Here is a 23,261-nt window from a genome sequence, read left to right on the forward strand (position 1 = left end):
AGGAGTGACGATCCCTGGGGCACTCTGCGGTTGATCTCTGTGGGTTCGGAGAGGAAAGGTGGCCGTCTGATTCTTTGGGTCCTGCCGGTGAGGAAGGAGCAGATCCATTCGAGGGCGGTTCCCCATATGCCGGCCTCGTGGAGTCTGGTGGTGAGTGTGCGGTGGGAGACGGTGTTGAAGGCTGCGGAGAGGTCGAGTAGAATCAAGGCCGTGGTGTGGCCTTTGTTGAGGAGGGTGTGGATGTCATCTGTGGTGGCGAGTAGGGCGGTCTCGGTGCTGTGGTTGCTTCAGAATCCGGACTGGGAGGGGTCGAAGATGGAGTTCTCTTCAATAAATGTAGTTAGTTGGGCGTTGACGGTCTTCTCTGTGACTCTAGTAGTGAGGAGAAGAAGGGAGATGGGTCGGTAGTTCTTGAGGTCCAAACTGCCGAGGATTTCTCGAGCAGGGGGCTTGACTTCTGCGCGTTTCCAGTCATCGGGCAAAGTGCCGGTTTCGAGGGTGGTGTTGATAGTGCGCCGTAGTTCCGGTTCAATGGCCGCGGCGGCTCTGTTAAAGATGTGCGGAGGGCCAGGTTCCATGGGTGCTCCTGAGTGGATGCCTTTCAAGGTTGATTCGGTATCTTCGGTGGTGGCTGGTGTCCAGGCGGAGATGGTGGGTTGGCTGGTGTTGGTGGAGGGGGGAGTGGTATCTGAGGTCTAAGAGTGTCAAGATGTCATGCCACAGTTGGTGATTATAATGGCCCATTACTGCTAACTCATTGGCAGCCTGATTGATACTGCGCCTATTTCCACAATCTCTCCAGCCCAAATTATCAATTCAGTCATCCTCTCTGTCTGGAGGGGCTGATGATGGTGTGATTGGGTTCCTTGCTCTCTGATGGGCTGTTAACATTATAGCTGTCTTGTTTCTGGTGACGCATAAGGCAGGCTGAATCCAGGTTCTGTATTTTTTCTCCAGACATGTAACCAGAATTGAACTGTAGCCCTTCAGACCAGATGTGATCCAGTATAGGTATGGAGGTGTGGACATGTGTGGCTGTTCTTTAAAACAATAAGGAAGGCATTGCTGTTCCACTGAAACCATTGGAAGGTTGAACCTTCTATCTGCTCTCTCCATTAGAGCATGAACACCATCTTGGGGGGCAATATGGTTGGGCGAGTGGTGTATTGCCTTTCTTGGCTAAGAAGTAGAAATCCCATTCCAAATCACCTCCATCATCCCCCTGCGGAAGTTCACCTACCTCCAAATCTGAATACATAGAAGACAATGGGTCTTTATCTCCTGTGTCTTTAGAAGTCAGTGGGACCAGTGGTTGTCTGACAACTATGGAAGGCAAATGCGCCAGAGGTGGTGTAGGTGCTGGTGGTAGGATCGGAAGAGGAGGTATAAGTGCAATAGGTAGCAAGGGTTGAACAGGCACAGCTTGCAAAGGAAGCAACCTTTAAAAAGTGTCCATCATGCTGACAAATAATGTCACAGGCACCTGTATGACCTTTGTTTGTCTACCATAACGAGGATGTCCATAAAAGAGAGATGAGAAGTAAGAAGGTCTGGGGTTGATACTTGTAGACACTATAACCGTCATCTTCATTTAGGGCTTAGTCCTTAATCCCAGGAACGTAACACACATCCAGCTGAGTAGGACTGTAGGAAGTCTCAGAGATGCTTTGGCTGCTGAGGTATGCCTCCAATTTGGATTTCAAAATCTGGCTAGGTAGGCTTGCTGTCACCTTTAGAGGTGAAAAGGTAACTTGCATGGGAACATCCATTATCAACAGTTTTGTTGGCATGATTCCTTGATTTGTTGTCATTGATGGGTTTCATCATCGATGGTGTTGATGGCAGAAGGAGGGACATCCTTGAAGTACTAGTCGATGTCGCCGAAGGTGCTGTTATCACCCACGATGATCCTCTCATAGTCGTCAATGAGGCTTGTCCCATGGATGTCAATGGGAATGTCTATGACAACAATGTTTTTATCTTCAATCTGGAGGACAGCAGGTGAGACAGGACATCATAGGAACCGGATAGTCACACAGTTTTTATACAGGCTGGAGTCTGTCCTTTCTGGAGTGTTTTACAGAGGACGCACCATTTTTTTCCTGTCAGGAGGTATCTGCTGGCGCTTTCGATTTTAAGTCCAACTCTGGAAACTCTATGTGTTTATTTTTTTACGCTGCCTTCTTGAAAGTGCTTGGTGGAGCACTTTCCATGGAATCATCCACAATTGAGGCGGCATCCCACTTGGCAGGAGGTTATTTTCTTCCTTTCCAAAACATAGAGTGGCAACCGCTTCCATCTGTCCTTCAGGGTCTCAGATGGAAAAGTTTGACAAATGTCTCACAGCGAAGCCTTGTACACTGGATAATGGCAATAAATACATTGCTCATTTTGATCACCAGTCTACATCTTTTCTGTCCACAAGTAGTGCAAGACTTGAAAATACATTTATTCTCTTTGTCAGTCATGGTAACAGTTGGTAGCAGAGGAGATGATTCCCTGGTCCGGATGAAGGGCATTATCCAGAAAACGTACCCTAAAAACAGCTTCTAGTACTGGCTGGCTCAGGTCCAGAGTAAGCCAGATTGGTAGCAAGATAAGGCAGCTGAGAAGTTAGAGCAGGGGCTCCCTTACACATGACGTATGGTAAAAATATGAGCTGTGGTGGCCTTTAGGGGAGTAGTAGAGCTAGCACTCCACCTTCATTGCTGAAGTTCCAGTTGCTTCAAATAAGATAGAGCTACTAGAAAAATACTGTTATATAAGCCTATGGTAATTTTAACACTGTTTACTGCCATTTAAGTTTACTAGGGATTCCCAGCCTGGCAACGGGGAATGATTCAAGCATGTGACTATATGAACGATCCAATGCTGGAGAATGCTGGAGAATGATTAATGTATAATACTTTTTAAAATATTTTATTTTCGTAATTTTTTTGTTAATTTAAAATTCTGAAAAATAATTTAAATGTAATATATTTACATTTATTACATTTTTTATTCAAAACTAAGGTAATATAACATCAATTTACAGTAATATTTAACATAAAAATATTTGTAATTATTTTTCGAGTTTTATTAACGCTTTTAATTTTATTGCTACTTTACCATGTGGTGATCTTAACCCCGACTGCTGAGTCCTGTAAGATAAAGTGTAAGGAAAAGTCAAAAAGTTTATTTCACTAGAAAAAGTATTACAAATATTTCATGATAAATATTAATGTAAATTAAATCAATATATGTATTCTAAATGTAGAGCTAAAGAAAAATGGTATAGCAAAAGTACCTTAATTTTGAATTAAACTGTTAGTGTGTAAAGAATAAATTAAATGAAAATTACTTTAATGAGGTTTAAATTAAAATCTAAATCCTCACCTAAAGTAAAAAAATATTTTTCATTTTGCATTTGTAATTGTTAAAAGTGGTGTATAGAATGAATTAAAAGTAATTGAATTATATTTTAATAAAATGTATGGTTACATTTTTTAAAGCTAACAATTTTATTAAAATATTTTATAATTAAACTAAAAAATGCACACATTTTTATTGTATTTTTAACTATTTTAAGTAATTTAATTTGATTTGATTTGACATTATTTCCAATGGGGTTTTATTCAAGTCCATAACTTCACTGTTTTCAATGGGAGGGGCTGCAATACCAGTGGTTGACCTCATGTGATGCTAGACTTACTTCTGCTCTGAGCTGGAGTAATTTGCCACTAGTTTGGTTCTTTTGTTGGTTGTAGGAACTATAGAAACGCAGTTTGTGAATAGCAATGGGATTACTCTTTTGTGGGTGGGTCGACGTCCTGCAAACTCCTCCCAGTCTAAACCTCTACCCCTCATTCGTAAGTATTCTACATTTTCCAGCCACTCCCCTTTGTCCCTCCCATATTTACTACTAAAATGTATCCCTAAACGGGTGGAGCTCTCCACACATAAAAATACAGGAGAGCGGAGGCATAAACTCCACTCCACACATGGGGGGGAATAGCATTTAGTAGTATGTTTTGTGGTGCTACAAAACATTCTATAAAATGCAGTTTGTGACTAGCCCCCCGAAACTCAGCAAACATGATGAGAAGCTAAGAGTTTTGCATCTTAGAAGTCACTATAATAGAGGTAGCATTAATATGTACAAGTGCAGGACAGGAATTCTAATTAGCTAGAAATATTACAGATAATGCATGCCTGTCCTAAAGGCACATCGCAGCCCAGAGTTAATCAGGTTAAAGAAAAAGTATGAAGGTGCAGGGAAAACTCACCTTCCATGCCAGCATGCCCTGGTAGCACAGCTTTCCGTTCTGAATGAAGGTGTACAGAGGTGAGTTGGGCACAGAGTTCATGTCCCCACAAAGGATGACAGGACAGTAGGAGCCGTGCTCTGTCCGTGCCACCTTGTCGATCTCTGCAAGAAGCAATGCAAGCTGGGCCAGCTTGATGTCCCCACGGCGAGGATTGTACAGCAAGTGAGTGTTTGCCACACAGATAGAGCTTGCTGTTGCTATGCTTCCCTTCGGGACTGAGTCTTGTGTTTGGCCAGGGGCTAATGGCTGTAGTAAAAGCACGAGTGCAACATTGTCACGGTTAAGAAGGTCGATGCCAGGCCGAAAGTACTCCACTGGGCTGATGCACAGTAGACTGAATCGGTCTTGTTTATAGCAGGTGGCACAGCCATCCGTCTTCCTTCCTGTTCTTCGCTTATAAAAACAAATGAAGCCTGCGAAAAAACAAAGAAACCAACGAGGAAATGTATATTAGCATCATCTCCACAGGTTAAACATTCTTGTGAGACTACAACATACTCTTTAGATGGAACACTACGAGAAGAGAGCCTGAGTCCCATGCACTGTAGAACATAATTACATGAACTACTTTGGTTTTCAGGAAAAAAACAACCACTAAGAAAACAGCCAAAGATTCTGTGGAAACAGACAGTTGGAATCTTCCAAAAGAAATCTGGGTGGCAGAAGCAGTAATCTGATTGACCTCAGTTAGAGACAAATGTAACTAACTGAATGCCCTCAACTCACACTGCAGGGGGAGTCTCCTGAAAGGCTTAAGACATGAGAAAATGTTAAGAAAGATCCTGAAGTCCGCCATAATCCCTTGAATTACTTTAGTCTACAGCATTGTACATACTGACCTCATTTAGTGAATGAGGATTTCTTTCTTGAATGTCAGGGCAATGTAATGAGAACAGGTCTGTGGTTATCTATTTCAGTGATAAGACATGGGATACCATATAGACAGATTAACATGACCCTGAAACACAACTGTCAAAATAAATACATAAATAGTTTTCCAATTAAGTGCCACCACAAATGGTATTAAGTTCACAGGCCAGGAAAAAGGAGCTGTTCCCTGTATGTTTACCAGCACTGTAAGGTCAGAGCAACGGTGCTGGAACAATTTCCGGCATTACATCACTGACATACAGATTGTGAAAACTGTTTCACATAAAAATAAGAGTAGCAAATTATCAATGCCCGTTCAGCAGAAGAGTGGTAAAAGTGTGGTCTGTAGCTAGTGGTGCATTTTGGAGCACACTGTCGCAAATATATTACTAAATCGTGGCTTGGTAGTGCACAATTACAGACAACATATTTTACATTGAGATGGCCACTAAATGTGCACTGACATTCAGGTTTACTGAGTAAACTATACAGTACACAAATGATAATGTGTGCAAATCGGGTTTCAGCGAATAGTTATCGTTTGCGCACCACCAAGTAAAGAGACATGTTTAGGATTATATCCTAATATAATGCTTGTATCCATAACACTTCAGAATTAGAAAAATGTTCTTTATGTGTGCTTTCCTAGCTGCTGATATATTTGGAAATGCTTGTACAGTTCATTTACAGGTACTAGATTTTGTTGTGGGCTAGGAAACAAAATGGACTTCCTGGAGCCTTTCCCGTAACACTTCCCATAACCCAGCAAAGTTGTACTCTGCAGTTAGAGAGCGAAAAGTAAACACCAATCTTCATCCTAAAAGTATAAGCAGCAATTTTAAGAAGACATATCCTGACCTTTGACCTCTCCCTTTGAATGCACAGCAAATGTGGCAAGATAAAAACAAAATGTAGTCATCTTTATTGCCCATTCACCTTTTTAACTTCCGCATGGTTGTATTTTTGGGGATGGTGCAGCACCGCACATTCCTACTTACAGCACTTCTAAGTACGAGCACTTGCAATATGCTTGCATAAGAGTCCTCACACAGTTTTCATTTTGCAGCCTTTAAAGGCAACCCAAACCTCAAGTAAGACCGAAAGCTAGAGAGAGTCACTTATTAATCTGGGATGGATAGCTTCAGTGAATGTTTATTTTGATAGGTAATCTCGTATCCTCAAACAAGACATACACTGCATATTCGTAAGCTAAGAAAAGACTGCGAAATAGTAACACACCAGCTGATTAGGAAGGAACAGTTGAGGACCTTTGGGTTTGCTAAAGCAATGTTTTCAAATGTCTTCCCTATTTTAATATTTATTTAATTCTAAGCAATGTTGCTTACGTAAAGTGTGGCAGGATCTCTGTGAGGCAGTTCTGCAAATATCTGCCCAAGGATGATTCCTAAAAGTACACGGTTGCTTATTTTGAGCTAGTAAAACAAGCCTCCACAACTTAGATTAACCAGCCTGGCAACCTGGTAACTGTAATATGCAGAGGTCAATCTACCTACAGATTGTTTGCATGGAAACAGCTGGCCCTAACTAAGCATACAGATGAGATATGGAAACCCTGACACTGTAAATAAGCAGTTACCACGGCAAGGCATTTGACAAGAACACCTGGAACATATTACAATACAAAAGATAGAATTTGGGTAGGGAATGTTATTCCTCAACAAAGATGATCATCATAGGCAATGCCGGTATGTGAGAGAAGCCATCTTGTACGTCTTGTAGTGACAAGATGAAAGGCAAAGTATCTGGAAAATGATCCTTTTTTGATGGTTTGTCATTTCACAAACATGTTGCAAAATGAAATTCAGTTTCATTGCTCCTTTTCCTAGGACAGGACTCCTTGCAGAAAAAGAAGATGGCGTTTTGGTAATGCGTTTGGATGTAATGCATTCATTGATGGTGTTGAGATAAACTGAACACTGTGTCCAAAACAATATCTCCATAAGTCATCTACCTAAAGAGACGTCCTCCTCTTTAGGCAGCATATTCTAAAAACACCTCTCAAAACTGAAGTGCAGTGTTAAAAGTTGCACTTTAGAGAGTAAGTGTTGGGTGAATGTGCTTCTAGAAGGGATGTATCAAACAGCCTCTCCAGCGTCCTCTACAACACCAAACTGGTGTTGAGACTGAGATGGGTGTATTGTGTAAGAAAACTGAACCTTGAGTAGCCTTTCACTGTTTAAGACCCACTGATCTAAGAGCCTTTTCTCAGTTACAAATAATTGTTTCCTCAGTTAAGTCATAACCCTCTAATGTGAGCATTTTCAAAAGCCTGTCCCTCCCTCTTCAAGCTGTGTGTGCAAAGTAACCGCACTCTGACTCCTGTTTTAGCTGACCCTTCAATGTGTGTTTTATGTCTGCTGTTTCAGCAACATGTGCCTCCATGCTGACCCAACAGGATGGTTAAGCCAAAGGTTCGCAGAGCAACCGATGAGGGTATTGTGCTAGAATGCAGCTAGGACACAGACCCACTGCAGCACTGAAATCCTGCTAGACAAATTGCAGACCTCAAGGATATTTTCCTACCTAAAAAAGGCTCTGAAGAACACCCCCACCTCTAATGAGATCTGTGTTCCTTGATTTATATCTTCTTACGCTAATTTACCTCTACGCAAATCTCAGTCTGTATTGAGAAAACCAACTAATCTGGCTCTGACAGATCTTGTACCCCCAAACCTACCTGCTATGTTCTGCTGAAGACAGGAAGGAACCTAGAAACGTGTTTAGAAATGCAAGATCTAGATGTGTCCATGCTAGTGGCAAAAACATTTCCATTGAAGAGAATTCAAACCCTTTATGAAATCCATCAACCAGAATGCAATGTGAGAACTGGTGCTGACTTGCTAGGAGGGTGCTCCTTCCCCTTAGATTTTGCACTAAAGGAATCTTTTAACTCAATACCAACAAATGAAGCTGAATATCTGGCACTAACTATTTTGAAGAACAGACAAACAGATTTAATATTCAAGGACCCTTTGCCCTGACACTGAGGCTGATGATTAAGTATAATTTGAGGAAACCTACACAGGGTATGATTTTTGCAGGAAGACTTTTTCCCGATGGTTTAACATATTGTTTTTCAAAAGGTTGGCTCTGCATCTTCAGCTCCCAAAACAGTAAATTCACCTTTAATCTTCTTTATTTAACACAATGGAGAAACGTTTGCTTACTAAAAGACCTGTCCTGAGTGAACTCAGACTCTCAGAGCTTGCCAAAGTGGTGTAGCTAAACCATGTCATGGACAAGTCCTAAGATCCCTTGCAAAGAAGATATATGATATAAAAGAGGAATCTCGTCTTCATGAGAAGCATGCTTCCTAAGTGGTGGCAGACGTAACGTACAAACTGTCTTCAAGGATGACTGACTGAGGTATAATAAGGCCCAATCTATATTCAAGATACTGATGACATCTCAAATTAATTAATCAGATCAGCTCCTGATGAAGCAAACTTGGCAGTGCCAATAAATGTTTTTAGGGTTTCGATAGAGAAGGACTCTTGGCTCAGCTTGTCTGAAACAAACATATCAAAAAAGACAATAAGAGGACAACTATCCAACGTTTAAAATTGCATGCTCTGACAGAGCAATGAGCAGACAAAAAATGAAATGTCATCCATGGACCCAATCAGTCTTGAAGTCGTCTACCCAAAAAGCACTCAGGATTGAAAAGGGTCAGAGCAGTGTTTTGGCGCTGAAGACTTGATAAAATGAAAAATAAATAAAGGAAGCATTTTGGGTCACACCTAGCAACCAGTTGAAGAGAATTTGTTTTTCATTTCCTCCTCTTGCAACCATGAAAACTACATTGTGGTGGCTGGCAGGGAAATGGGGTGGAGGGTCGGGGGGGAACAAAACATAAAAAATACAACCACTTACCTACTCACAGCCGCTGGCCACGATCTCTCCTCCATTGTTGCTTCGACCTGGAAGGAGGAAGTACACAGGCCACCCCAAGCCAATCACAATGCTGCAATGTAGGGTTGTGATTGGGCTGCGCAACATGGATTGGTGCTCAGACAGGGACTGGGAGCCTATGCATGTTCCCCACCAGGCTGTGAATTACAGCCTGGTGGGGAACATGCAAAATGTGCATGACTGTTTGGTCGGCCCAAGATGGAAGGCCAAACCATCATGTGCACTTAGAGTGTGCAAACCACTCCTTCCAAGCCCTAACCCAGCCTCGTAGCTACAAAATGATAACATTGTTATCATTTAATTTTTCCTCTTTCGTGCTCTGAATGCAGTGGGGTGATGGTCCTGCGCCTTAGTGGAGGAGCCACCCTGGTCCATTTCACATATACCTCAATCTCTAGCAGAACCAGAAACCAGACTTTATGCTGGTGTACAAGGGATCATTATTTTGCAACGCACAATGGAAAAGCTAAAACAGTGTTTTCCCTGTTAATCCCAAAATATAAATTAACACTCCGAGTGTCTATTAGTGAAGACATGCCCTTTAAAAAGTAACGTGAAGTAACAGCCACAGCAGATATGCTGTTGTGATAGGGAATGTTGCAGTGGCGCCACTCATTAGAAGCTCTAACTGAGTGTAAGAGAATGCCATGACTCCAAAGCATGCCAATGAAAAGATGTAGCATGCTCTTCAGATACACTCTTTACACGCTAAGAGTGTACGCCCCTCACCAGTACGGTCTCTCTTCTGCAAGGAGTTGCAGCATGCCCCTCTAGTGTTTTCAGTGCACGTCAATGGATGTTGCACCATGCCTCATTCACATGCATTCAAAACAGATCAATGAAAATCAGGACATCCCTTCAATTGCACTCTACATATGTAAGGTTGCACGTCACTGAAAATTCTGAAATTGTTCCTATGGAAAGGATGGAACTAAAATTATGAGCAGGTCATCCCAGTTCATGCCCATCTGGAGTTTGAACAAGTCACTCAACAAAGTTTAATAAGAAGCTGCACATGTTCAATGACACACATCAAAAGTCTCCATTACCCATGCTTTCTAGGACTGGCTGCAGTTGATCATAGTAGTGATTCTCCTGCACTTCTTGGAGGCAAAGAATCTGCAAAGGAATCCCAAAAGAATCATCAGGCTACAATCCAAGGTTCTTTCACTAGAATTGTCACACTACAGTAAAATTTACTGAACATAAGTCACATATATTGTAGGTGATACCAATTCACCTAATTAAGGAAAACTGATTGAATAACACTAAACATTTGATCAAATTACTCAAAGAACTCCAATGCATTCCTTTAATATAGACATTCTAACACAATGAATATGAAATATTCACTGTGTCGTCCCCAAACCTTCCCATGCTTCTGCGATTATCCACTGGCCTCATATCTCTCGTTCACCTCCAATCTATCCATGGAAGGCAGGTTGGGAGGATTAACAGGTCTCCAGCTTTCCATTGTTGTGCAATATTTCTTTTTGCCACCATTAGAGCAAAACAACACAAATAATGTTGTATCTGATTAATTCAATGTCTTCAAATAGTTTAAGAGGACCAGCTGCAGATCCATTTCTAACGTCCACTCTACCACCAAAGACAATGCCCATGTGGCTTCCTCCCCATAATAGGCTACAACAAAGCATTTAAAAATTGCACATAGAAAATCCTTTCTACGCCACATCTCATGAATTCTGGTGAGTCACTCCAACCTATTTTCCAACCACTGGTTAATATACTAAGGGAAAATAATTAAAAATAATTAAAGAAATGTGGCTCCCTACCTATCTCATGCTATCCACTCTCTTCTGGGGTCCTACATCTGGTTTCCTCAGGATATCTTGGGTGCATAGGACTATCGATGTACGTAATGTGCTTGATCGCCAATCAGACACTTGATAATGGATACTCAAGCAGTCTTTATTCGATTACATCTGTTCACCGGCTGATATGCTCCCATTGCACTTGGATTAGTTGTAAAAATAGTCACAGAACTGAGACTTGTGAAGTGCAAACGTTTGATGGAACAGCATGACCGAGTTTAGAGGCCTTTGGAGCCAGAGGTCACCCATTTCGAAAAGTCTACCAAATTACACACTCACTTCATTCTAAGAGTTAGGCTTTGCCGAGGAGAAATGAACAGGCAATTGAGTGCTGTTAATTGAGACACCGACTAATAATGATGGACACTGCAAGTCTATACTCACTCCATGCCCCCAATTACACTGCCTACTCCTGTGGTCTTGTTATAACGGTATGAGGTTTCTCCGATCATTTCCTGTTCTGTTGAAAAAGTGTTTCACTGTACACATCTTGTACGGTACAGATCCTATGGGAAACACTAAGATATTAGAAATCTCTGCTTTACTTAACAGACATAAATGTAATGTTATCCACAAAGCCAGCTCTTCATTGAGTTTCCAGAGCAGCAGTTTTAGATTCATTATTTATTTATTTCTTTGAAACCTGTATCATGTGATGTTTAAAGCTTTTGATTTACACCCTCCTCTTCTGTTCGCGCAAATGAAAAAGTTATTTACCTGTGACCCCACTTCTCTGTACATAGGAATCTTAATTGCTCATAAACACCGAAGAGCCCCACTCTCAGGAAGGGTCCCAGCACTCTTAAAAGCATAACTTAAGAATAACAAAGCTTTTTCACATATACATATTTCCTAAAACGCTGGCAAATATTCCTGCAGCAAGCACTTGGCAATAATGCAGAGAAATACGCAGAGAGTAAAATAGAATGACAAAATAGCACAACCGAAGCATCTAAATCACTGAATGCTCAAAGAGTAAAATATAAACACAGAAGAGTTGAAAGTCATTGGCCATAACATCTACTACCAAAAAATCATATATTTACAAACTAAAGAAAAATGAACACCTTTCACTGGAACCACAAGGCCACAATCCAGTAAAAACCAACATCATCCCACTCGAAGACATACATATACCTTTGAGAATGCAAGCAAAAATAAACAGTATGATACGATTTCACAATGGATAAAGAGAAATGACAACTAAACCTGGTTACAAACTACGAATCCCATAATGCATTAGAGTTATTGTGAAAAATATGGAGGCAGGAGTATATCAGCTGGGATAAATATTCAAAGTCAAGATCAAGACAACAGGACTGTTCGAAAAGCTTTGGATGTTTTGCTCTGGATTTGTTACACTACAGTCAATCATTTAGAAACTGCATTCACCTGGAGTGGCATCATTCTTCCAAAAGGAAGAGTTTCTGAAAATATATAAAACCCAAAAGATCTGAATTTCCCGAGTTAAGGTATTCTATTCTCTTCGTGCCACCACCATATCAGGTGACTCTTAACGTCCACCCCATAATACAGTATTCGATTCATTCACACAGCTGTTTAAACAACAACGAGCACTTGACAATGTAAAACGCAATTATGTACATTATATGCCAACACTCTCACCACCATACATGGTTCACAATTTGAACTTGTGTGTCCAGTGTGCACAGAATTCTGTGCATGCACCATTGGGGGTCCTATTGTCCGCCCATGTCTATTAGGATGCTAACCAATGTGTTGACAATTAGAAATACCATGACATATGCACAAGCTTTAGAAAATGAACAACAAAGTTTCCTAGTTTACCACACATTTGAAAGTTTTACCAACTTAGAGTAAGCAAGAAAATTAAAAAAAATTGTTTAAATGGCTTGAGCCATAAAAAGGCAGAAGGCCTAGCAGACTGGAGAACCTACACTCAGGGTCTTATATACCCCATTTCTCGTCTGACACATTACTTCAGTGAAGTGAAAGAATACATAGAACGTTTTGGGAGGGAGAAGTGGTGCACTCTGATGTAAACTCAGAATGGATTCCCCTTCCCACACCCCATCTGCCCAGCAGCTGAAGATATCAAATTGGGAGTGTCAGTAATCTTAGAAGATGGGATGATACTACCTATATATACTAGATAAGGGATGCCCCCTGCCCAGTATTCATGAACAGAAATGTGCTTTGAGTAATGGGAAACACATTTTTTCTCTGTATATGGCTGATGGTCATGTTCTCACTGTTCACAATACGTTGCAATTATTTTTCTTTTAGTTTGTGATAGTGTTATGGATGCTGGATACTAAAATACTTAAAACCAATAAAAACTTTTGATAATATAATCGAACTACATCTGCCTCCTCCTGTTGCCTGCTCCTGTTACATTAAAATATATGTAATCGTACTTATATGGTTTCAACATTTAGCTAGTATATTTTTTTCCTTTTTTTAGGCACATAGCTGTGTCATCTTAAGTATTTTGGGGGCTCCGGGTCATGCATATTTTGAAAGCACCTGAACGGAACAACTTTTAATTGTATTAGCCGTGTTCAGCCAATTCAAGACTGCATGATGTCAAACATCACATTCTAAGTTCTATGTTAAACTTCAACAGAGTTACAAAAAAAATTGAAATATATCCTGCCTGGGACCCCAAAATTCCTAATATGACACTGGGTTGTGAGAGGGAGTCAAAGGTAAATATAGGCGTAGAGGTAGAGAGGTTTAGAAATAAAACAGACAGAGGTCACATACAGGGAAGGTTCACTTTCCTAAGGGGGCCCCTTTGGGAAGATGGGAGCCCACCCAGTGGACAATTGCCGACTTTGCCTATGCCTTAAAACGTCTCTGGGCACATGATTGCAAGAAGCATTGGCAAAGCAAATAGGTCTCGTTTCCCCTACTAGAGGTATTGTTTTTTTTTCTAAGTTAACCATGTTTAACATATCTTTGGTAATGCTTTTTCTGGTGGATACTCTATCTAACTGCACATTCAGAATATTTCACCAGACTGGACCTGGAAAGTTTCTTAGCGGCGTTCCTGTGCAACTCTATGTGGAGAAGTGTGGCTCAATGGTTAGAGCCGCAGACCCTGATGCAGAGGTCTAGCCCGGGAGCAGGGGTCAAATCCCCGCCTCGGCGGGTCTTGGGCTCAAAATTCCACGGACATGATAATTCTCACCTCGGTGCCTATTCCAATCAACTCTGCAACTCTGAGCAATAGCTTGCTTAATCTCCACAACGGCCCCCACAACGCTAAGGATGCCTGGCCTCCACCTTGGGGGTGCCCAGGAGTGGACACCTCACAGGGAAAGCCAGGATGGGTTCTACAGCGGTATTCGTAGAAGCGCCTTGAGACCCTTGCGGGTGAGTAGTGCGCTATACAAGTATCAATTTACATTTACATTTTAGGTGGTGCCATGCGGCTCTGTGTTGGCTTTGTTCTGTCCCAGGAGTGCCGGAGCAGAGCCACATATATGGACCACTCCTGCGAACTGATCTCAGTTTCTCGCTTGACTCTTTCCACGCTCTGGATGCGGAACACAAATCAATTGCCTGTACTGGGGTACAGATCAAAAATTTGGGGGGGAAGGCTTTATGCCAGCCCTCTGGGGTAGCCTAGACAGGGTCAGAAATACTGAGCAAACGGTCAGACACAGATTGACAGGCCCAAGGAACCTGCCGTGGCTCTGCTTTTTTTAAGTGTTTGAGGGTGGAATGAGCGTTTTTGCCAGAGGGGGAACCCATCAAAATGCATGTCCATTAGGGGCAACCGCACGTCCCAAAAAAGCAAGTGGATCGCATCAACGTGTGGAAGCAGAGTACCACAATAGTGCCCACTTCACTTCCCAAACAGTCAGTATTATCCAGGCTAACACTAATAATATATTTCATAGCATTCTGGCCGTCCTGAATGGTTTGATTGAAAGAGTCCAAAAAAGGTCTTGCTGGACACGTCCCAGAAGCATGTTTATTAACAGCCTTACAGGGAGACTGTGTTGACTAACCTCAATCCCTAACACCTCAATCCTTTCTGAGTGCCTGACTGGAGGAGCCATGGGGAAGCAATGGGAGTGACTTTGCTGGTGGAAGCTTGGACCAGCAAACTCTCAGGTGTCAAGTGCTGCCTAAGGATGTCCAGCAAAACACACAAGATGATGGACGGAATGTTGCACAAAGTCAAAACATTCACCCCCAGTCACAGATCTGGGTTTAACCCATCGTTATTTTGCTCACCAAACCACCTCAGTTCAGACATGGCCATATGCAAATCAGTCTTGACCCGTGATCTGTGACTGGGGGTGAAAGTTTTGCCATTGTGCAACATTCCGTCCATCATCTTGTGTGTTTTGCTGTTCACCCTTTGTGGGAAGGGTATGCCCAGACATGGGTCCCATGCTCACTACGCCACTGGAGTCAAGCTATCCCGGCTGAAAATGGCTCATAGCCAGAAACCGGTCCTAGGATGCTTGATTCTGGTCCAGGGAAGACATGGCTTGGCAGTTTGGTCTGGACTGTTCCCATGAGGCACAGGGTCAAGACTGATTTGCATGTGGCCATGTCTGAACTGGGGTAGATTGGTGAGCAAAATAACGATGGATTAAACCCAGATCTTTGACTGGAGGTGAATGTTTTGCCATTGTGCAACATTCCGTCCATCATGTTGTATGTTTTGCTGTTCACCCTATGTGGGAAGGGTATGCCCATACGTGGGTCCCGTGCTCACTACGCCACTGGAGTCAAGCTATCCTGGCTGAAGACGGCTGATAGCCAGAAACCGGTCCTAGGATGCTTGATTCCGGTCCAGGGAAGACATGGCTTGGAAGTTCGGTCTGGACTGTTCCCACAAGGCACAGGGTCAAGACTGATTTGCATATGGCCATGTCTGAACTGGGGTGGCTTGGTAAGCAAAATAACGATGGATTAAACCCAGATCTGTGACTGGGGTGAATGTTTTGCCATTGTGCAACATTCCGTCCATCATCTTGTGTGTTTTAAGGATGTCCAAGTCACACGCACCAGTCTGTGGCACCTGACAACCTGCCTGATCACTGGTGGATAACAGCAAATCTTCCCGCAAGGGCCCATAACGGTGTCAGCGAGAGCTTCATTAAATGTAAATAAGGGCTCAGATAAGGCTGGCCCAGGGTGCAAACACTTAATAAGAACATTTGTCTTGACTTCAACTGGAGGCAGCTGCAAGTCCAGCACCTAAGATGCAAGAGAAATTACTATGACAAATGATGCACTCTCCTCTGCCTGGGTGGTCAAGGGGCAAAAGCAACCCTGTGTCAGGGGAGTTAGCATTCAGCCCACTGGCCTTCTGCAAGCCCATGCAGAGATCATCTTAGTATTATTATTCTTATTATTATTTTTATTATTATTATTATTATTAATATTCTCAGGTTGATCAGAATGGACATGAAGCCTCTGAAGAAGTCCTTGTGGAAGAGGAAGCCTTTTGTCTGAATCAGTGTGTACAGGGATCAGGTGCGCTGGAGCGGAGCCAAGGCTCGACCTCAGTTGGGGTCGAAGTATATTTGCTTAGAGGTCTAGCATCCAGAGTCAGCAGAGGATCAACCTCTGATGCCGGCAACATCGGAACAACCGTCGGTAGAGAAGGGACCGGCACAGATCTTGGAGCCAGAATAGAAGTCGGCAGCAAGTTGGTGCAAAAACTAAGGTGGGCTTCTAGGGACACAGACAGTGCTGAGGACAGATCTACTGCTGGTAACACGACTGGAGGCCCGGCAGATCCTTGGGGCCCGAAGGCATGTCCGAGGGAACTGGAGCAGCACCAAGAATACTCAGTATGGCCACCTTAAAGGCCTCGACCTGCTGTGGTTTTCCTGATGGCCTGGCAAATTCAGGGCACAACAGGAACAGATGTATTTGGCTCCTCCATCTGAGATCACAAGAGAAATCGATTGGCAACTTGGTGCCATAAAAACTTCTCTATGGACAGAGAGTGGCATTATGCGACTGAGTCTCACATGGACTTATGGTCCATTTTGACCACGAAGAGGACCTGTTGAGGGAGCGGCATTTAGAGCAGGAAGGGATCCACGCCCTCAACTGGAGAAGGACTTATGTGGTGCTCAGTGACGTAGAATTTCAGTTCATGGACCAAAGTTGCCTTTGGGTGTATGATGGCACATTCCACATTCTTCATACAATTTGGAGTTACACCCCAACCACAAACACCAGAGGCACACCTCGTGCGGGTCCAACACTGACATTTGTTTCCAACAGTCGCATCACAGTCGGAACCCTGTTGTCTTTAGTGGGAATATTGTTCCGTTGCAAAATTGAAAGCTTTGGGAGGAATTCATCAACCAATGAAAAGGAAGCAGAGTTACAGATCTGCATTCGAACATGCAGAAAGAAAGGTATTGACTTTGGCGCGCAGGGGTGGCACCTATATGCGGCTCTGCTCCATTTCTTCTGGGGTGAAATAAGGTCATCCCGGAGCCACAAGACACCACCTATCATTGTGTGTGAGGACCACTGTAAAAACCTCCAGATCTAGTATGGTGCCTGCAGCATATTCTAGAAGTGAGGAATCTCCAGTTGAAAGTAACCACCATTTGGTGGAAGTTCAGGCGGTGGTTAATGTATGCGGGTCCTTCGATGTGTAAAACTTTGTGTGCGTGGGTCAACAGCTTGCATTGGCATCTTTTCTGTATGGGGAGCCAGTGGAGATGCCTTAGGTGGGGAGTGATGTGGGTTCATTGGCGAAGGCCGAGGATGAGTCTGGCTGTGGCGTTCTGTATGGTCTGAAGTATTTATAAGAGATGTAAGGCAAATTCCTACATAGAGGCAATTCCTACATAGAGGGTGTTGCCGTAGTCCAGTAGGCTGATGATGTGGGCCTGTGTCACAGTACGTCTCATACGTAGGGGTAGCCACTTGAAGATCTTACGTGGAATGCGCAGATTGATGAAACAGGAGGAGGAGGAGACTGCATTAATCTGTGATTTCATGGTGAGCTTGTTGTCAATGATGATTCCAAGGTTTCTGGCGTGGTAGGAAGGAATGGGTCTGATGGCCACCTAGAGTCGTTCCATGTGTTACTATTGTTGTCAAAGATCAGTACTTCTGTCTTGTCTGTGTTCACCTGCAGGCAGTTGTTCTTCATCCAGACAGCGATGTTCGTCATGCATCTGTGGAAGTTGGTTCGGGTGGTGGTGGTCAGTGAGTGAGAGGATTAGTTGGGTGATGTCTTAGTAGGAAATGATGTTGAGACCGTGGGATCTGAAGATGTTGGCCAGAGGGGTCATACCGGCATTGAAGAGCGTGGGGATAGGTGATGAGCCCTGGGGAACAACTATGTTCAATGTGATCTAGCATCTTGTTAAAAATATTTATTTTTCTTTATTCGCTTTTTGTTCAAACATTATAAAATTAACTCAAGATCCTCTTCCCTACAGGCCCATAAAAACCAACCCAATCTATAACATGGAAACATACATAGATGATGGCGCCAACCAATGAATGATCCAAATTCATAAACTATGTTGGAACAAGACAACACCACCAGAGAGAAAGATACTGTTTTGGGATGAGATTGCCTGCTTCAATTTTTTACTCTAAATGTTGTTTTACATTGGTAGTTTCAGCCAAATATACAGTTGGGTTTACAATTTGTCAGACTGGTTAAAAGGCAGTAACGGTTCTACAGTTGGTATGTTTCTAGGTATGTTATACAACTTGAATTAATATGAAAAAGTGCCAACAGAGAAATGTGCCTCTGACGGTGCTGCAAGTGATATGCATTTTTAAGTGTGGAAAAAGCACTTTAATGTGGGCAGGAAAGAAGGCAGTGAAAGTACCTACTTACAATACAGGGAAACCCAAACTGGAGACCAGATATCATTCTGGCTTGGATCTAGGGTGTGGAGTTTGTGGACTTATCCATCCTTACATAGTTAGCTGTGCCAAGGGATGCAAGCTACGCAATCACTAAGCGTGGCCTAACAAGTTAGAACCCAGTTATGGAGGGGTCTAGCATGGAAGATAGGGATGGACTGTTGCCTTGAGGATAAGGGTCAGTACTAATTTGATTTGCATGAGGCAGGCTTTGTGTAGAGTGGCACAGTGGGTGAAAAACTATGGGTCGGAATGCTACGCAGAGTGACTGCCAATGGTTTTGACTATTTGCGAGCATTCTTCTCATCATCTTTTTTGTGTCTGATGTAATGCCTTTATTGGTGAAAAGTATGCCCATATGTGGGTCCCTAGCTCGCTGTGTCATAGGATCCAAGCTATTCCTCACGGACGAGACCTAATAAGGTCCAAACTGATCTGTGGTTGCTTGTGCTTCCTTCTGGATGGGGCCTTGCATGGCAGCTCAGGATTGGATGTTCCCATGAGGAGCAGGCTCAGTACTGATTTGTACTACCGCCCTCCATGCTGCTCTTGCACCTTTATACCTGCTGTTTGGTGTCTTACAATGTGTAAACCATAGACATTAAATTCCCAGAGTTAACATGAGATCAGCGGCAGGCTTTAGTCATGTAAGCGTAGTACCACACAAACCCTCGCTGGAATCATTCCTTAAATCCCCAGAAAACTGGGAAGTGGTCATTTTTTCAGAAGTCTGCAGGAAGGAGATCTGGTTTGTCGTGGCTTCTGTTTTCAATTGCTTCTCTACCCTGCTCTACTGACACATTCTTTGGACCGGGTGATGCTCCTGACAGCAGGGTAGTCTTAAGCCTAGAGCACCCACAACAAAGATACAAAGAGGTGTGAACTATATGCACCCCATAGGGACCGGAATGAGGCAAAAAGGAGGTTTTACATAAAATACCCTTCTTACTCTGAACAACAGACTGCAGCCCTCTTCACCACTACGTTTAAATATGAGTGCTATGGGAAGACTAGACAAGAGCCACTCTTAGCAAAAAGACCTAACTGAATTTCTATAGGAGCCTTTTCTCTTATGTCCTAACTTCACTGTCTAGGTCCCCTCCCTCCTGCATCTCTACTGATACACTTCCACTGCCTGGGAAAAGAACATTATGCCCATATTGAGCAGAGGAACAGGCCAGGGGCTTACAAAATGGAACTCACAGGCCTCCATAACTTTACTTCTCTTAAACGTAAAATACCCATACTGCAATGGCTGCATAAACAAACATGCACAACATATTTGGATAGAATTAGGCGACAGGATATAAATGTGTCTGCGCATTGGCGAGATGCTCTCTTTAGTGCTAAATAACTAATTCCAGTGAGTGAGTGAAAGAAACTTTAGTTACATAATAGTGAGGGAGGATCTTTAAATGAGACTATTTCTTTTTTCTGTGCAAACACCTCTTGTGCAGAGTGTAGATTTGGTACACAGTTGGGATACACCAGCCTATATTTAAAGGTGCTGCTTTAAGCTTGAAACACAGCAGATTAGGACTCTTAATGCTTAAATGATGCATACACTTCAGATTCGCATGTTTAAGCTGTCTGCCCTGGACATGGAGCACTATTTCGAACATTGTTTGTTTCTACAGCTTACATCCTCCGAATGCTTACTATCTCAGAAAGCCTTCTCCAAATACACCACTAAAACTCTCGATGAAAAATTGACCTTGACTTACTTCCGCTTGATTCCTTTAGTTTCTTTTTCTAGAGTGACCCTCTTCTTACCTTCCATCCTATGCATGCCTTCCATTTCTGAGTATAGCCTAATCTCAGTCTCATGTCTGTCTGGCTCAATCCTCCTAATCCTGCAATTGGCTGGTACCTCATTTCACAGATCACAACCTCACCTTTCTGAAACCATATCCCCGTAACCAACCATTACCTATTCTCCTCCAACCAAGCATCTGAAACCACATAGCCCCGACTAATGATCACACTTATCTGGTATTAATATAATCTATCGCTAAGTAACTGGACTAAATGCATGCATTATTTTCCTGGAAAGAACATGACTAATCGCAATAACCACTCGACGAACCGCTAACCTTGGGTTCCGGAGTAGCTTGTTACTCTCCGTAAAGTGCTTCATCGCTTGTCAGGGGGAGTAAGCACAATATAAATACAATTACATTAAAGAAGGCCTCTGTCCAGCATGGCATGGTGGGTGAATAACCAACGGTTGGAATGCTACCCAGAGAGATTGCCAGTGCTTTAGGCAATTTGCAAGCATTCTTCCCATAACTTTTTGTGTACTTGCATCTCCTTACATTTCCCTAACTTCAACATATTCATATGATACTGACTACTGATCTATTAATGAATGCCTGTCACATAGAAATACGATTTCCACAACTGCTGCTACCGATGTATTTCTTTACTTAACAGAAACAACTTTAATGAGAGAAGGCGAGGGGACAGTAAAAATATTTACTTACAACTGCAGAGGGAGCCAAACTGGAAAAAGAGAGGGCCTGGGCATTAAGTCTGGGAACAAGGAGTATGTGCACATCGCCTCATATTACGCCTGCCTTTGCCACTTTCATAAGAATCTGAAACCTGACAAGGGGTCACAGTAGGCTGCCCAATATAGCAGGACTAAGAAGTGCGAAAGTCACTTTTGCTTTGACGTAGTCTCTTGTTTTCACTTTGCAAATACTCTATCTGATGAATTTAGCAGAATACACCGGCAATGTATAATTAATACTCCATCTGACTGCACAATTGACGCATACACAGGTAACACACATTTGAATTTAGAGCTATATTAATAGAAATGGGCAGAAAAATGAGTCAGACTCGATACCAATAAAAAACTAGGAGGTTCTTAATACCGGTGGATCAAGGGTCAGGATTGATAGTATTGCCCAGCAATTGATACCACAATCTTTTGGGAGTGTTCCTAAATCACAAAAGCTCAATTAGTTCAACATTCACCAGTTGAACAAAGCAGTGATCTGCAGGTACGAGTTTGAATCCTGGAAAGACCAACTTAGCCTTCTATACTCTTAAATACTGATAAACTGATATTGGAACTTGACTCACGTTGTGGAGGGAAGTAGAGACTTAAGGCAATAGTGAGGGTGCCACTGGCTTAGAATTAAAGTTTTAGTTCTCGTCTGTCTCCTGGCGATAGGACATTTGTTAATGCAACTGCAAAAAATCCTAGACAAAATATTGTTAAGGCCATAGTGACTTGTAAGAACCCGAGAAGTCTTCGGACAGTGATACTGATCAACAACGTGAAACAGTTAGCCAAGGGCAGCCAATATTGTGGACTAAAAGAACAAGTTACTTACCTTCGGTAACGCTTTTTCTGGTAGATACTGTATCTGCCTGTGGATTCCTCACTTTGTGAATATCCCCTTGCGTCAGCAACATTCGGAAATTCTTTTTGTAGCTTCGCGCCGACGTGGACTCGGACGTCACAGAGGCACGGCATCGCTCGCGACTCCGCTGACGTCACCGACGCCTACAATAGGCCCACGCCGGCGTGATGACATCAGTTCCGCCCTTTTTTCCGTGCCTTCGAGGCACACGGACGGACCAATGACAGTAGACATATACACAGTATACGCAGTATAGAAATCAAAGTAACACACACAGTGTGAAGCAAATGCAATAAAACATTTTACAACAAAATAAATATATAACAGAAACACTGGTATAGAAGAGTGGACAACGGGGAGGCGGGTGGGTCAGTGAGGAATCCACAGGCAGATATAGTATCTACCAGAAAAAGCGTTACCGAAGGTAAGTAACTTGTTCTTCTGATAGATACATCTGCCGTGTGGATTCCTCACCTTGTGAATAGAGTCCCACAGCAATCCCCACTCCTGGAGGAGGGTGTCCACTCCGCTATACCAGGAAATCTTGGAGGACAGAACGCGCGAAATGACCGTCCCTCCTCACCTCGGTATCCAAGCAGTAATGCTTCGCAAAGGGGGGAGGGAGGCCCAAAGCGCCGCTCTGCAAATGTCCTCAACTGGAACACCTCTAGACAAAGCAGAGGTTGCAGACTTTGCTCTAGTTGAATGTGCTCTAATACCCTCAGGAGGGTCCTTACCCGCCAAAGAGTAGCAAATCTTGATGCACAAGATTATCCATCTGGAAAGTGTTCGCTTGTGCACCGCTCTGCCCTTCTTGCAGCCAGTAAAACCCACGAAGAGCTGATCGTCAATACGAAAGTCTTTAGTCCTATCAAGATAGAAACTAACAGCTCTCTTTGGGTCCAAGCGATGAAGCCCCTCCTCCTCCTTGGAAGGGTGAGGGGGAGGATAGAAGGTAGGAAGGGTAATGGACTGCCCTAGATGGAAGGGAGTTACCACCTTAGGCAGAAAAGCAGCCCTGGTCCTGAGAACCATTCTTTCAGCATGAATGGACAAGAAAGGGGGCTTGAAACTAAGAG

The 23,261-nt window shown here is 43.0% G+C and overlaps 1 protein-coding gene across 2 annotated transcripts in view; it reads right to left on the reverse strand.

Moving 5' to 3' along the window:
- Positions 1-23,261, reverse strand: part of ANGEL1 (angel homolog 1) — a 348,097-nt gene that overhangs the window by 207,540 nt on the left and 117,296 nt on the right. For both annotated transcript variants that reach the window (XM_078659942.1, XM_078659943.1), the window contains exons 4-5: positions 10,160-10,229; positions 4,266-4,720 (exon numbers count right to left, since the gene is read on the reverse strand). In XM_078659942.1, the coding sequence (XP_078516068.1) occupies positions 4,266-4,720; positions 10,160-10,229 (525 nt within the window). The remainder of the gene's footprint in view (positions 1-4,265; positions 4,721-10,159; positions 10,230-23,261) is intronic.

The sequence above is a fragment of the Lissotriton helveticus genome, chromosome 9 (assembly GCF_964261635.1).
Source record: "Lissotriton helveticus chromosome 9, aLisHel1.1, whole genome shotgun sequence".
Taxonomy (NCBI): Eukaryota; Metazoa; Chordata; class Amphibia; order Caudata; family Salamandridae; genus Lissotriton; species Lissotriton helveticus.